Genomic DNA, 16191 nt, shown 5'->3' on the forward strand with positions numbered 1-16191 from the left:
TTTATACATGTCATTTACAGAAGATTTACAGACAGATGACTAATAATATCATTTTACTTTGATTAGAAACATTAACAGCTTCATTATCAAGTTGTGGGATTCTGCATGCAATGTATGAACTAGGAAGGCAGTCTTACACAAAATAGTAGCAGGCCCTGAGAAGATGATCATTTAGCACCTTCCACCTGTACAAGTCCTTTTTGCATTGAGTTCTCTGGAGCACAAGAATTGCCCCATGCTACAAACACTGAAATCACACTACAGGGATTGCTCCTGAGATTTGGAAGCATGACACGAGTTGCCTCAGAGCCCTGAGAAGCACACCACTTTGAGGTGCAAGTGTATGCACTTGGGCACCCATAATCAAAAGCCATATTTCGCTTGGATTTCAGTGGATCACCTCATTAACAACCTCACAAATCATCAAAGTAGATGATGGAGGGATATGGGGGTAATATCCACTGATATTCAGAGTGAAGTTATCCTCCTGAGTTTCCTCCCTGCTGTGTTTTAGCCACTAACTTAAGGACTGCCCTACGCAGGTTTGTGTACAAAGTTACCCTTCTCCTTGAATGATCCCCCTGAATAATAACGGAAGTGTGGTTATCTGGCTACTGGCATACATCTTCCCACCCCCTTCACTCCTTCCCCCATGTAGTTAGAAGCAACACAGCATGAGATTGATTCGGTTGCTTTGCTCTCTGTACAAAAAGACTATGAACTGCTGAATTCACACTTAATTTAGTTGGTGGAAAAATGAGCAGAGCTGGTACCAAAGGAATTCAGTAATAAGCTTTGCAACTACTGTGCTGGAAGATCTGCTGCCCTTTGAGCGGTGCTGGAATGTAGGACAAGAGAGGATAATTCTCACAACGCTTTTGCTGTGCCCTTGGCATGTCATATGGAAAAGAAGGGCAGTATTGAAAATTAAGCAAACCTCAACTGAGGTCAGAAGCCTTCAGTCTGAAAGTTTGGACCTCTTTTTGCACTTAGGGATGTTCAGTGCCCTTTATATTAGCACAGGAAAAATAAACATTCAGGTTTAATTTTACACTAGACTAGAGTCTTTTTGGTAATTTTGTATTTCTGTGTCCTCACCAACAGAAAATGAATGTGCGCTGCCTCTTGTCCCACCACTAGCATGCATATGCCACAGTACTGTTACCTTTCCTCAACAAACTGGCACATTTTGCACAGCTGCTTAGCAGCAAACACAGTCTATATCTAGATTAAACATACTTTTAAATAAGATACTGCAGGAAAGATGTACCAATGGAGGTTCTCACCTACAGCAACACTGCAAAAAGAGTATCTCCTCTGTTCGCAAGACAAGTTGAGTTTTCATTTCCCTTGCAAAAAGGAAAATCAGTATCTGGTAATATTTTACATAAAGCCACTCCACTTAGAGACAGCTAATGACAGTGGTTAAAGAAGGTCTCTGTCAGACCAGATGCACAAGCTGCTCTGGCTGCCTATTTCATTGAAAATACAGTCACATTTAAATAACTTCTTCAGGTTTCCCAAAACAATAACAAAAACCAAGAGACAACATGTGCATGATATGTTTTATTCAATAAAATCCTGCTTCCAATATTTACACAGTGAATTCTAGAGATGTAACCTAGTGAAACATGGCAAGGTGCAACATTCATACGACATCTGGAATATCTTTAAATACATCTGAAACTATTTCTTATAGCAATCACCTGCCCAACACTGATTTCATAATTAAGGAAGATTTGAATTTTCTGAAGAATAGTCAAGATGATTATTAAGGATAGCTGAGTTAAGAGAAAACAGTCTGCTATGTGAATTCCAAACCCAAAAGATATGAGTAAAGTGTCAAGAGTTCTGAAGGCAACTTCCGTATTTCCCTGTTGTTCTCATCTCTGCAGAAGAAGATGACAAAATAAATGACAAATCTTAAGGATGAAAATAATATCCACAACTTAAACACACAGTGCCCTCCATGGCAATCTTACTTTTTACATTTATAATTTTTTCTTAACCTCAAGGTCTGTGAATTACAGCAAAATAATTACTTATACATATTAAAAATTACATTAAATTTTTAAAGCTGCCAGGGTAGACACCTGGAAATTAGAAATGCTGCAACTGATATCTACTGTGAAGACGATACTAATTATCACCATTTATGCAAAAACTTTATGATGCCTTCCATCCCACTCTGCTATGTTGTTTCATTACAGCTTGTCCTGGGTTCAGCAGTAGCAGTCATGTTTCTCCTTCTTGGTAGTTGGTGCAGTGCAGTGTTTTGACTTTCAGCTTGGGAACAGAGCTGATAGCGATGTTTTGGTTTGGTCAAGGACTTTGTGAGCCTCATGCTCTGCCAGGGAGGAGGGGAAGCCAGGAGGAAGCAGAGACAGGACACCTGACCCAAACTGACCAAAGAGGTATTCCATACCACAGCACGTCATGCCCAGGATGTAACTGGGAGTTAGCCGGAAGGGCTGGGAGACGGCAGGGTTGGAGGAGGTATCGGTCGGAGCTTGGTCGGGCTGGGGGGGCGAGTTATCGGTCAGCTGGTGCTGAGGTGTTGTATTCTCTTCCCTTGTTATTTCCTTTATCATTATTATCATTGGTGGTAGCAGTAGTGACTTATGTTATACCTTAGTTACTAAACTGTTCTTATCTCAACCCGTGGGAGTTGCATTCTTTTCAATTCTCCTCTCCATCCCTCCGAGAGCAGGGGGAGGGCAAGAAAGGGGGGGGAAGTGAGCGAACGAATTACCTGACTGGGTTTAAACCACGACACAGCTCTACTAAACATACCATCAATCCACTGTTACAGTGAAGAGGGGTCTTGTAAAAAACCTATAGTCAATACCTTTCCTATTTAGAGCTTTTTTTAAGGTAATTTAATTATTCCTGATCTTGCATGAGTTCTCGTCAAGGCTTGTATACAAATATAGACTTTCAGTGGCCATATTAACAGATTAATTCATAGCACTAATAGACTCTCATATCTGGACTACTCACTGCTTGTGAATAAGACATGATTCACTGGCCATTTCCATAACTTTCACCATCCAGCAGGAAAACATTATAAACCAGGAATGCTGTGCCCTACTCAAGCCACAGGAGGTTGGCTGTTCTATTGGGTTACAGACAGTGCATTACAAAAGGCAGGCAGTTTAGCCTGCTACACTTGGGATTCTGTGCTGAAAAAAAACCCGACTGTTAGGTTAAAACCAAATGATCTTGCACAGTCTCTCATTTTATTTACCAAACAGGGAGAGCAATTATGTTTTTCCTGTACCTTGAGTTACCTGTATGAAGCCATGCTTAATAACTAGGAGTGCAAAGAACAGACAATTATTAACCAAAGTATCTATCAGGTCCCTTCCCATTTCCCAGCACAACTTACTGGTTGAGACAGAAAAGCATTGCTGTCATTTGCAAGTCTCTCCCAACTGGAGCACTGGTTTTGAGCAAACTGCATAGCACGTTGAAATACAACTTCAAATACATTCTTGGAAAGAAAAACCAATTTAAAACAACACCCTACCATCCCCTAACACTGCCTAACCTTTAAGCACCAAGATTAAGCTTTCCGTAAAATAGTTCCATAACAAGGTTTGGTGTGATAACTTTGTATTTTTAGAGACCAAATTTGTAATAGTAATGGTGTCTCTACAAACACACACAATCTCATGGAGGTAAACCATCACCTGGCAAGGACACCCAGAATTCAGAATTTGATAGGAAAACAGAATATGCAAATGTGGTAGAGAAAGCTGCAAAACAGGAAAGCACTTGGCTATTTGATATTTCTATGCTACAGCCACCCCTCAATAAATTTCTGTATCCTAGGAGTATCTTTTATAAAAGTTATGGCTGTTTTCTTCTGTTTCTTCTTTTATCTTCACCCCATCCCTCCCCAGATAAACAGCCAGACACTGTTCCATCTCTCCAAGAAATGTATATCCATTCTAATCTCACTGCTTCTTTTCTCTTATTTTTTTCCAGCTATAAAGAATTATCTGGAACACAGCTGCCTACCTGGAAGCTATTTCTCTTATACCTAACATAGATGTAAATCTTAATAGCTAAGAAGCTGCTGAAAGATACAGATTCTGCTCTTGCCTGTCTCACTGGTGAGGTATACAGTATGCATTGTCAAACACTGCCTTTGAGCAGGAAATCCATTTATACTGTCAACCTCAAGATAAGCAACTAAGCATGTGTGAGACACTGTCAACACAGACTGAATAAAACCAGATGTACATTAAGATAATAAGGCTAACTTTAGAAATGACTAACTGTAGCATCCAGCTTGAAACCCCACATTAACCTTAGACACAAAGCAGTAAGTTACTTCAGGTGCCTAACAAGAATCTTTTTGGGTATGAGGTACATTTGTACACACAGCTGACCATATTTCAGGGAGGGTTTTATTCTTTTGTTTTTTAAAGGAGATGCGGCTGTATTCTTTGTTAAATGAGAAACACTTGTGTGAATAAGGACAGAAAGATTTCAACACAACAAATAACTTAAAGAACTGTAACTGGTATAAATAAGTTTGGAATTAGCATCACCATGCATCTAGAACCTGTTTCCAGATCTGTACAGGATGTTCAAACAGTGGCAGTCCACGAAACATTACACAACTTGGTATTATCCAGTAACAAGGGGAGGAAGGGAATCATATCACTGCATATAAAGTTGGGGGAAGAAGAAGGAAGCAGGAAAGAGGAAGAGGGGGGTGGATTAGGCATGATGAAGCCCTGCTTTCCTGGAGATGGCCAATCACCAGCCTGCCCATGGGAAGTGGTGAATGAATTCCTTGGTTTGCTTTGTGTGCATGGCCTTTGCTTTACCTATTAAACTCTCTTTATCTCAACCAATGAATTTTCTTACTTTTACCCTTCTGATTCCTTTTCCCATCCCACTGGGTAGAGTGAGTGAGCACACCTGCATGATGCTTAGTTGCTCACTGATTTAAACTACGACAGTCCTTTTTGGATCCCAGCATGGCCTCAAAGAGCTCAAGATGCCAGGTTTGATTGTAATATGCCATATAGAATTTATGGCTGTTACTGCTGTTTAGATATTAATTGGAAGGCTCCTGTGCTTGCTGGGATCCAGTACTTGTCAGTGGCTGCCTTTTGTTTTCACTCCTTGCTGTACTGCTGTATGGACAGGGCATCACTACTGTTCCTGTGATGCTGTACTGGACAGGTTGGAACTCCAGTGTGAACCAAGTCAAAGGAACTGTGACCTGTGGATGAGACAATGCAGGAGCAGGACACCTCAAAGCATCTACAAATTCAATGCAATTCCAGAACCCACTTAAACTGGGTCTTTCCTTACACAGAGGTAAGAATATTTTGTCCTTTAGTTTGCATTGGAAAGGGCAGATTAGAGGCTACCTAGCAAGGCCTAGTAACTCACCTCAAAGAGCAGATACAACCCATTCTCTTTAGGAAAGCTTCACTGAATTTATTACAGAGGTGCCAAACAAAAAAAGAAAATAAATGTTTAACAAGTTTACTTCAACACAAAGGCAAGGACAACTGTAATGAAAAAGAGAGCATTTATCACACACTCTACAAAAAAGATCACTACATTCTTCAGTTTTGATCATAAGGAAATGCTCTAGTTTGTCAGTAACAGGTGATTTTTGAGTAGTATTTTAAGTGGAACTACATTAACTTTCAGAGACACTGCCTCACTGGTAGCATTCCTACTTCACATACAGGCACCCCACTATCAGCTATCACGGGGAACAAAGGAGAGTGAACTGCAAAAAGTCATCCTGAAAGTAAGTATGCATATAAACAAGATTAACATTAATGACTTAACAACCTTCTTTCTATTCCTGGCCTTAAACTTAATTCATGGCTTAATGCATAGGTAAAACAGAGGGCACCTGTAATGTAGGGTCCACCTTGGATCTCCCATCTTTGGTGTCAACAGCTAAAACCCCCCTGATCTCCTCGTTCCAAAGGAAAACAGGCCTGCCGGTTTCACCTTTTCTTTTTAGTTCAGAGGTACACGACTTACCAAGACTCAATCTCAAAAACTAGGCTACTTGATTCATTTAATTAAAGGAAGTAGAGAATAAAACGTATTGACATATTTCCTAATCATTAAACTTTGGTCATTAGACACCAGAAGTTCTTCCACAGCAATGCCACTGCATGGTCTAATGCTACTTAGTATTATATTACAATGAAATAAAGGAAAAGGATGTTACAGACTGTTAGTCATGTAATAGAAATATGTATTAGTTCACAGGCGTGGTGCCTGATGCACTCGGCACACAGAAATCTGCAAGCGCGACCAAATTACAGAAACAATTATACAGAAAAAATACTTTTAGAATAAATATTACATGGAAGCCTTATAATTTTATTTTAACAGAGCAGTAAGATACTACCAATACTTTGTGTATTTTCAATGCTCTGTGTATGCTTGCAATGCAGTGCCTGTATTTGGTGTAAAGTGGGCCTTATTAATACCCCACAGGATTACAGGCCACCCTGAAGAGTGAAAAACTATAAAATTTAACACTATGATTTGCCTATGAAGTAACTGTAGGTCTTCTGTTATAGGTGAATACATATTCTCTCTGCATTACTTTCACCCTATGTTCTTTTCACTTCTCAGGATACAAGACAATTTTCAGACTGATTAAGCAAGGTAATTAATTTTAAACACTGACTTCAATGGCACTACATAAAAATTTTCAGACACCTTTAAGACTGAAGCCATAAGAGGCAATTCTTGTTATAACTGACTAAAAAAGTAGCACCTTATCCCCAGACTTTACAGTGACTCTGACAGAATCCTTACAGGCAAACTGTGAGTAGAGGACATTATTTCTCACCTGTACTGCTGTTCAGTAGTTAATCATTTTTAGAATAGCATCATAGCATTTCCATTTGTCTGGGATGTAGAAAGGCTCAAAGATGTGAGGGAAAGGAGTGTCATAGCCACATACTCTTGAAATAGGAGCTTCTAAATTCAAAAAGCATTCCTCCTATTAACAGAAACACAGAACAATGTTAGAGAGGCCATTATTTTCAGGAGTCTTGCATCACAAATTACGGTCGAATGAACTTTGCCAGACTGACAGTCCTGGCAACTCAAACCTTCTATTTATATCACAGCATAAGTAGGCCAGACCAGAACAGTGTCTCCTTTTGCCCAAAGGTCCATATTAAAATAACAACTTGTACTAATGTTATTTTCATTTTCTACATGTGTGCTACATTAAATCATACGCAGGTTATATTTAGTACGTCTGCTATACATCCAGACACATGCTGCCAAGAAACAAATATTTTAGGAAAAAGGCATAAGAGTTTCTTTCCTGTGCCACTTTGAAACTTATAGAAAAATTACATAATCTAAGAGTAAATATTATGTGTTGGATACATGAACATCAGATTCAAACTTCTTTGAACCTTATTGAGACTGCTTGAGAAGCATTAAGCAGTTAGGAAATTACGAATTTGAACTCAAGTGGATTTCTGTATCTCCACCCTTGAGTCAAATCCGTGCTGTACACAAAACCCCTCAATTTGTGTTCTATTTGGAGATCAGATTTGGCAATGACTGTGAGAGTTTCATTACTTGACCTAGTAGGACACAAAATGTTACAAATGCACCATGTTAATCTGAAAGAAACCTATGGAAATAGGTGTAATATTATCAGCTTTAATAACTAAATAAATAGTGACGTTTCAATCTTCCTACTGTCAAGTATTAGGAGTCACAGACTATGAAAATCTGCAAGAAGTAGATAGAGAAATAACTTTGCCAGATCAAACTGATGGTGACACTAATTATAAGCACCCTTTCTCCCCCTATCTTTAGCATACGTATTTGCTTTCCAGGGAAGACAAATGAAGAGGCAAAACACATCTCCTCTTGGCCTCTCCTTTATGGACTGCAGCAACTGAGACATCCTGGCCAACTTCCCCTGCACTTGGCTCAGCAAAACCGAAGGTGAAGAATTATCTACCAGTCCTTTTCCACCAGGCCCACAAGGCAAACCAGGCCCACAAAGAGCTATGTTTTTCTGCAGCAAAGTGCTAAGTATTTTCTCAGACTGATGAACTGTTTTGAATGCACGTGCCTTGCAGTCCATGGCAGCCCAAGTCTAACTTACTGTGCTTTATATACAACACAGTATTTGGCAGCATAGAAGGTACTCATAACACACTGAGATTATAACCTTTCGCTCCAGCTACCACTTTGGTGCATTGTGAAGTGGCGTATTTCTGTAAGACAGAAATCTACACGATTCCTGCAAGTCCAAGAAGTTGTGTGGCTATGTACTGTATCATTACCTTTAATTGTGAACTAATTCACCTAGAAAACCTGAGAGTCCAAATAGGTCTGAGGTAAAAAATACGTGCAATTAAAAGACTTTTTGAGCTCCATTTTCAGGCACATCTTTGCTTTTCTTTGTAAAGTGAAAGATTCACATCAGTACAAAATGCTGTGCAGTACAGTGTATTAACTCTTTACCTGCCCATGAGGTAGATCATGATGTCCTTCTGTACCCTGCTGGCAAGAATACTTGTCTTACTAATCAATCCTTAGTTCCCATGTTGTGACTACCCAATAAAACAAAGTAGTAGTTTTCATACCATCCCAAAACTGACTGTCCTGACCATCTGTGAAGTTTCATTACACCAAAGCATACAAGTATATTCTAGACCCACAGCCTTCCAACTCTGCACTGCTGCTTCAGAGTACCCAACACAGTACCGCTGCCTAAGAGAGACCTTTAGTTTACATCATACCCAGATCTGTGACAAAAGCTCATCCTAAATGATGCTTAGAGAGAAAGTTCATTAGTTTCACTGAAAATATTTATTGCACTATTCCACATACATTGGGCATGCGTGCAGACAGCAGCACTGCATCTTCAGCAGCCCAAGCAGCAGAGAAATGTCAGCCGTGACTGGCAGGTGGGGTGCTATACACCCCTGAATAACACCAAGGGCTTGGCTGTAAATATAAATCTCAGCTGGTAAACCCGAGCCATATAGAATAGTTGCAAGCATGCATATTTAGTAATTCTATTACTAATATAGTTAATTCAGAGTAAAAAGTAAGTCATAAGACTTTCCAAAATTCCACTTAATACTTTTCTCCTCAAGAACACAAACCAGCTGTTACAAGCACCCCTTCTGGGGTTTTAAAACTCAGCAACAGCTTTCACTTTAAGCATACCCCTATTGCTTTGAAACTCGTACAGATTCCAGGGAGTCACGGGGACTCCCTTACGTCAGTGGGGGAGTCAGAGAGTGCAGCTGGGATGAGCAGTATCGTGTTGTCACGCACCATTCAAGAATGACAGCCTGATAAAGGTGGAAAAGCTCTTAAGTCTGAGCTACTCTCTGTGTGTATGCATACAAACATAACTCTTTTACTATTACCATTTTGGAGATAAGGGGGGGGGGGGGGTGTTTGCAGATTTTTAACTAAGCTATTGCACTGTATGAGTGCAATAAATATTTTTATATTTTTATAAAATATTATAAAATTCTTCAGAGACAGAAAAAAATAGACCCAAGCCACCAGTCAAACCCATGAGGGAAACTCTCTACTTACACATTACCTGACTGAAGTCAACACAGTTTCAGAGAGATTCAAACCCAGGTGGCTCTAATAATGCCAGGCACAGAATTTCACACTGCAATAGTTTATCATGGAAAAAGTAGTATTCCTAGCAAAGTAACAACATTTGCATAACAACACACTGAATAAACTGCTTACAGGTTTTAGATTTTTGGATTCTACCACCACAGAATCATAGAATGGTTTGGGTTAGAAGGGACTGCCAAGATCATCTAGTCCATTCTCCCCATTATAAGATCATCTTACAATGTATTTTTTAGGTTACCAGCCATACCTGAACTCATACATAAATCTTACACAAGTGTATATGCTATTATGCAGTGGACTGTGAGATTATTGACACATACATTTTACAAATGCAGGTTTGGGTCAGGTGGTGTGTTGGCTATGGAACTTACTGGAGTTAAGTCTCTCAATGACTACAGTAACAACAGAAATGTTGCATACCTAGCAATATGAAGATGATTCAGTTGACACTAAATTCTTTCAGATTTACTGAAAATAATTGCAAGAATATTGATAAGAGCAAATTGCAAAGAATCAAAGCATTTAAGACTTGGGGGTTTTAATAGAGTAGCAATAAAATTATAATCCAAAAATAATTCAAAAACAATCAAGAAAATGCATTTTTATTTTACAATGTAGAAGTAAAGAGATAAAAGTCTTGATCTTGCTGAGAGCATGGCAAACTCTTGACATTGCCATCCTGGTTCTTATTCAAAACATAATAAAGCTAACGTTTTTATGACTTTCACCATGCTTACAGTAGGATAGCTGGGTTTACTCACAGAAACACACTGATACTCCCACCATATGCTAAGTATTTGGTCCTCAAAAAAAAAAAAAAAACAAAATTCACAAATCCACACGTTTTACACATAAGGAGACATAGAATCATAGAACTGTAGAATAGTTAGGGTTAGACAGGACCTTAAGATCATCTAGTTCCAACCCCCCTGCCATAGCCAGGGGCACCTCACACTAAACCATGTCACCCAAGGCTCTGTCCAACATGGCCTTGAACACACCAAAAACAAGCTTAAATATCTTAACTAGATGATTCAGAGGGAAATCCTTCTTTTTTTATCATGTAAGGTGGTCTGATAGAAGATACTACTACTTTACTAGGTGTTCTTTGGATGCACCTAGGTATGCAGCAAGTTTTTTGTAGCACTAAGGTCTTTGCTTGTAGCTGTCTCCATTTACGTTTGGAGCCAGTTTTGTTTAAAAAACAACTAAAAAGTTTATCAGTTCATGGAGGTTTGATTTAACTCTGGTATCAGTTCTAGTTTATGGGACAATTTATTCGGTTGTGTCCCTCAAATCAAACCAAACTTCTTCAAAGTTACAGAATTTGAAACTGCCTGCTTGATGGCATTAATGGCCATAATCTGAGCAAACAAGATTGCACTCTTCATTAGATGGCATTAGACTTTGAAAAATCCTGTTTGCATAAGGTTTATACCCTAACATAAAAAGAATATTAGTCTATGGAAGTATTTCTAAGTCATCTTCCTTTTTGAGCTTGAAGAGCAGTTTAGTGATGAGCTCATCAAACAGCCTGTCTTACACAGATTTTTGTTCACACCTGCTGCTAAAAGACTGCAGGACTAACAAGAATCCACTTCATCCCAAATACGATACTTCCACATCTGCTGTACATATTGCAGTGCCAGATTTTTAGCACCTGTACAGCCACACTGTAGAAAAACAGTACTGAGACTATTCCATACACAACATCCAGCCCTTCTGAAGACAGACACTGGCAGACATCCCTTGTACAAGATTTCAGAACAAGTCTACCACAGTATTTAAGAGAGTGATAAAAAATCAAAATTTAAATTTAAGTGGATTTACTCCATACTACTTGGGCATATAAGGGCTGGTACTGGCCCAAAGCACTCTTGCACAATAAGGGAGTGGAAACTTACAGTCTTCAATAAGTTTCAGATGAATTGCTTAAACAATCTGACATCTTTTAAGGAAAGACCTTAGGAAAAAACTTGAAAATTAAATGGTTTCAAAAGTAAAGTAGTAGGCATGGGATTTCTGATTCAGACTAAAATATTTTAAATGCAGTTTTGAAAATCAGTATGAAAAAGTCACACTTATTCAGTAGAATATCCACGAACTTCCAAAATTCAACAGGAGTAAAAAAAATTACTGTTTTGTTAGGAAAAAAAAAATGCTTATAAAGGAACAGATACAGTTAACAGTCTAATATATCTAAATTGTCTTAATTAAAAAAAAACAAAACAAAACAAAGCATTAAATCATTGATCTTACTGCTTCCTAACTGCAGAGGTCAAATTCTGGCCTCAGTTACTCAATATGACCTTTGCCAATTGCCTTCATTTGCCTGAATTTCCCTCTAAGCGTCCTGGAAAATATCTTATTATATTCTATAAAGGCATTTTAATTGGTCGCACTATTTCACCTAAACATTTGATGTTTAACATACATTTGGGAAGACTTTTCAAACAGCTTAAAAGCACAAGTCCCACCAAAAATCTGTTCTTGAAATTTATAGCAATCAGTCAAATGTATCACACACACCACTTCAAAATTATCTTACGTCTTGATTCTTAGAATAGATGCTAAAAATCAAGGACTTTTTAGGCATTACATGGTCGCATTTGAAATGCATCCTCTAGTACTGGGTATACTCCCTCTATTCCCCCAAATTATAATATGCTAGCATGCTAACATGGGGAACTTTATCCAAGTTTATTTTTGCTTTATTTATGTGTATAATTTACTCATATCAGAGATTCAGCTACTCATTGCTATATCAGAGTTCTGAGTGCAAAACTCTTAAAAAAATACAACTGAGAATTGCAGGCATTTATAGAGATACACAATTGTACAAAAAGGACAAAATAAGAAAAAAATCCACCATCAGGCACTACTGAAAGAAAACATTACTCATCCTTCTGCAACGCATATCAAAATAAAGCAATCTGGTCTGCAGTTTAGGGGAAGTGCTTTTAGGCATCTGGCCAGTAAGAAAATAGAGTTTATTCCTCCAGACTATCCTTCCTCTGAAGATAATCTCTATCATTCTATATTCACAGTAAAAAAAACTCCATATGCAAACACTTTGTAAGTACCTGTAAATGAGACTATTTAACATGCAGCTAGCAAGACAGACACTACTAACTGGTATTTTGCCCCTATTTTGGTCTTATTCTATTTATTTCTGTACCTTTTGGATCTATTTCATTTTTCCCCTCTGACTGACATGGCTTAAAATCAGTAAAAATGAAATAGTTTTTATTTTTAAATTCTACTATTCTGCAGAATACTTCCTAAGGGGAGAACACTTTCCTTTAAAAATCAATTCTTGCTGCAACATTTTTTGTCCCAGGGGTCTATTCTGTGCTATTTTTATTTTGCAACCCTACAGGTTCTCAAAAAAATTCAGAGCTATAAGAGTATCATATGACTTCAGAGCTCCTACATAAGGACACTGATTTTGCAACTCCTTTTTTCAGTATGGGAACTTTCTGTAAGATGACAAACAAAAAGTCAATTTTAAAGACTAACATGAATAGGTAGAGTTTGATAAAAATTTTAATAGTTCTTTTGGTATTTTTGCTGTCATAAGAAAACCACGAAACACAAGGTTCAGGTCCATTACACAAGGAAAACTGTAGGAATATTTTTCAGGCAAGATTGTTTATTTCACTGCTGACAACAGCTACAAAACTTAAACCCAGGAACTTAGTGACTATTTGAAAAGGTTTAATTTAATTGTGGTTTCTGTCAATTTGAACTTTGAATTGTGCCATTTAATCTATAGATTCTAAAATCAAAAAAAAAAAAACAAAACAAAACTATACATATTTAAATAATTTTTCAGAGAGAAAACTCTTATCATATTGGAGTTTCACTTTCTGATATCTTTGTTCTGATTTATGTTGTCATAAATTAAAGTGTGGGGTTCAAACTTATTCTGTATCACTTTGTAGGTCTCTGTTACATTTATGTTCTCTATTACTTCCCCATGTGGATTTTTAACTGTAAATTACCTACTATTGTAAGAATGAGGTAAGATTACTATAACTTAATACTAAGCATGAAGTTCTCAGTTACAACAAAAACTATTTTTTAAGCCAAAGCTTAGATAACTGTTTTCAAAACAAACTTTCCAAAGAGGTAGTTGATCAACTCCCACTTTATAAAAGGTGGATTTCATGCAATAAAGCTGACACTAGATACAGATTAAAGGTCTTTTCCTTTGGTTTCTACTAAAAAAAAATAATAAAAATAAAATTTTTAAAAAGTCTAATTTGAATAGTTGCAATACAAGAAAAGTCAAACATCTGCAGTTTTCATGTCTCAATTGTAATACTGTACTTTCCTTGACAGCTGCAAGCACTAAATGCTACAAATTTTAAACCTAATTTGCTTTGACAACATATATATGTTACATTCCTATGAACACTTTTATGAGCTAGTTAATGACTATCCACCAATGAGATATTTTCAAGTTGAGATATATATATCTCTTTTTAGTGGGAACATTTTTTTTTCCAACAGCTTAGCTATTTTCATCTTAAAATACTTTTATAAATCTTTTTCTGATAGTTACAGTAGTGATACAATTTTTCCTCAGAGAACTCTCCAGTTGGATGTAAATGTTTAACTTTTACCAAAGAGTTTTCTCCTTTTCAAGATCACTTTAAAACAATCCTTTAGAACTCAGCGTAGCTTATAATGAGATTTTATTTGTTACCAATTCTTTGAACTTGCAGATTTAGTATCTTGTCAAATATAAAGAAATAGTTTACTGCTAAAACTATTTATCTTACAGTTGCAAAAACAGATAATATTTTTACTTAAAAAATATAGCAGCAATTAAAAAATAAAGAAGCACTTTGGGGGAGTGTAATTCAATGACTTGTTACCACTAAAAAGCAATTAATGGTAATTATTGTCTTTATAGAACTGAATCACATAAAGCAATATTTATAAATGAAGTCAAATTTAAGTATTGTAAAAAAATGAAGAGAGGTTCTCATTCAAACATGGATTTGAAGACTGCTTTCAATTTTCATTTCAGCTTCACAAACAAACCTTGGGCTTAATAACCCAATGCAAGACAGATATGACTTGTTAAATTTTCTTTATCAAGCTTATAACACAACCACACCAATAAACATTCACAGCAACAATATTAACTTGAAGCTGTTGGGATTAGAGCCTTGGTCAGTGTCTTAATTTTCTTGGTGGCAAAACTAAAAATCGCCACTGCATCCTCAAAGTATTTACAAACAAAAACCCCCCAAACAAACAAAAACCCCATTCTGTCTATGTCAAAGAGCTTATCCTTCCCACAAAAGGAGGCAAACAAATAAAAAGTAATTTTCATTCTCTCTCATCCTATGTTTTATTCAAAAGGCTACAACTTCCCATGAAAATTTTACACAATTTAAATCCAGCCTGGTGGAATGCTGGGATCAGAACTGCAATATATTTAATTCAGAATCAAGTTCTTCCCAGTAAATTTATCATTTGCATTATTTAGGGATGAGGGGCAGCAGCCGGAATCTTTCTTCTCCACAAAAAAAAAACCAAACCTGGCACAAGATGGATATGTTCCAGGGGATAAAACAGGACTTCCAGGTTGCTGGAATACACAATAGCCTTAAACAAATCATAACACCACTCTTTGGCAAGTAGGGCTTTTTGTTATTTAATTGTAATCTACTAGGTGATCACTTCCCATCTTTTCTCTGCAAGTATGAGAAATACTGTTTTTTTCTAAGCAATTATTCCTACACGATATCTGAAACTATCCAAGGTATTTCCTACTGATTTATGCTATACATTATATACCCAAAATATGACAAAATTCTTCAAATAGAAGTTATCCTTTTAGAGTAGCAAACAACCTTAGAGCACATTCACTACAAATTATTATTCTATAGGATATTCCAAGTTTACCCTCATTTCTTGAAGCATCAATTATGAATACTTGCACTGGGACCCACATATTTTCTAAAAGCATGCCCAAAGCCCCACAGACAGTTTGAATTAATTCCCAGACCCATGAGTATCTGAAGATACTTGCTTTATTTTGTTATGTGGCATTACTAACTCATCCATTCAGTTAATGATCCTGCAAACTGTTACACATACATTAACACAGACAATAATCTAAGTGAAATCAATGGAGCTAATATGCCTGCATAAAATCATTCTTATGAGAAATTGTTTGCAGATCACAAGTCATTTTTCTGCATGAATGAGCGATAGAATAAATATTTGTTAAGATGATAAAGCGAGGATTATCCTCCTTCTAATTACATACTACACCTTTTAATCACAAACCTAGAAATATCTTAGCAATATAATCAGATTTAAACTTGTAGATCATCATTTATCACCTACCACTCTACTTACTTAAACAAGCATTTTGCAAAAACATCTTCTGGTTAAGCACAGCATGCCAGCAGTGACAGGAAGGATTTGCTGCTAAGAGTTTTAATAGCAGTGAGTGGTATTTTTATTTTTACAGCTGTTTAGGCAGCTGAGAGATTCCTGCAAAGACAGCCTTTTCAATAT

The 16191-nt window shown here is 37.1% G+C and overlaps 1 protein-coding gene across 4 annotated transcripts in view; it reads right to left on the bottom strand.

The window, feature by feature from the left end:
* Nucleotides 1-1551: 1551 nt before the first annotated feature.
* The window catches only part of BCKDHB (branched chain keto acid dehydrogenase E1 subunit beta), a 116476-nt gene continuing 101836 nt past the window's right edge, over nt 1552-16191 (bottom strand). For 2 of the 4 annotated variants that reach the window (XM_057412444.1, XM_057412443.1), the window contains 2 exons: nt 6854-7006; nt 1552-1889 (listed from right to left, as the gene is read on the bottom strand). In XM_057412444.1, coding sequence (XP_057268427.1) covers nt 6866-7006 — 141 coding nt within the window. In that variant the 3' untranslated portion in view covers nt 1552-1889; nt 6854-6865. Of the gene's footprint in view, nt 1890-5415; nt 5458-6853; nt 7007-16191 lie in introns of all 4 variants that reach the window. The other 2 variants (XR_008972533.1, XM_057412445.1) reach the window with 2 other exon arrangements.

This window comes from Pezoporus wallicus, unplaced genomic scaffold, assembly GCF_028554395.1.
Source record: "Pezoporus wallicus isolate ANWC-B61680 ecotype Strahan unplaced genomic scaffold, APGP_CSIRO_Pwel_v1 contig_4788, whole genome shotgun sequence".
Classification (NCBI taxonomy): domain Eukaryota; kingdom Metazoa; phylum Chordata; class Aves; order Psittaciformes; family Psittacidae; genus Pezoporus; species Pezoporus wallicus.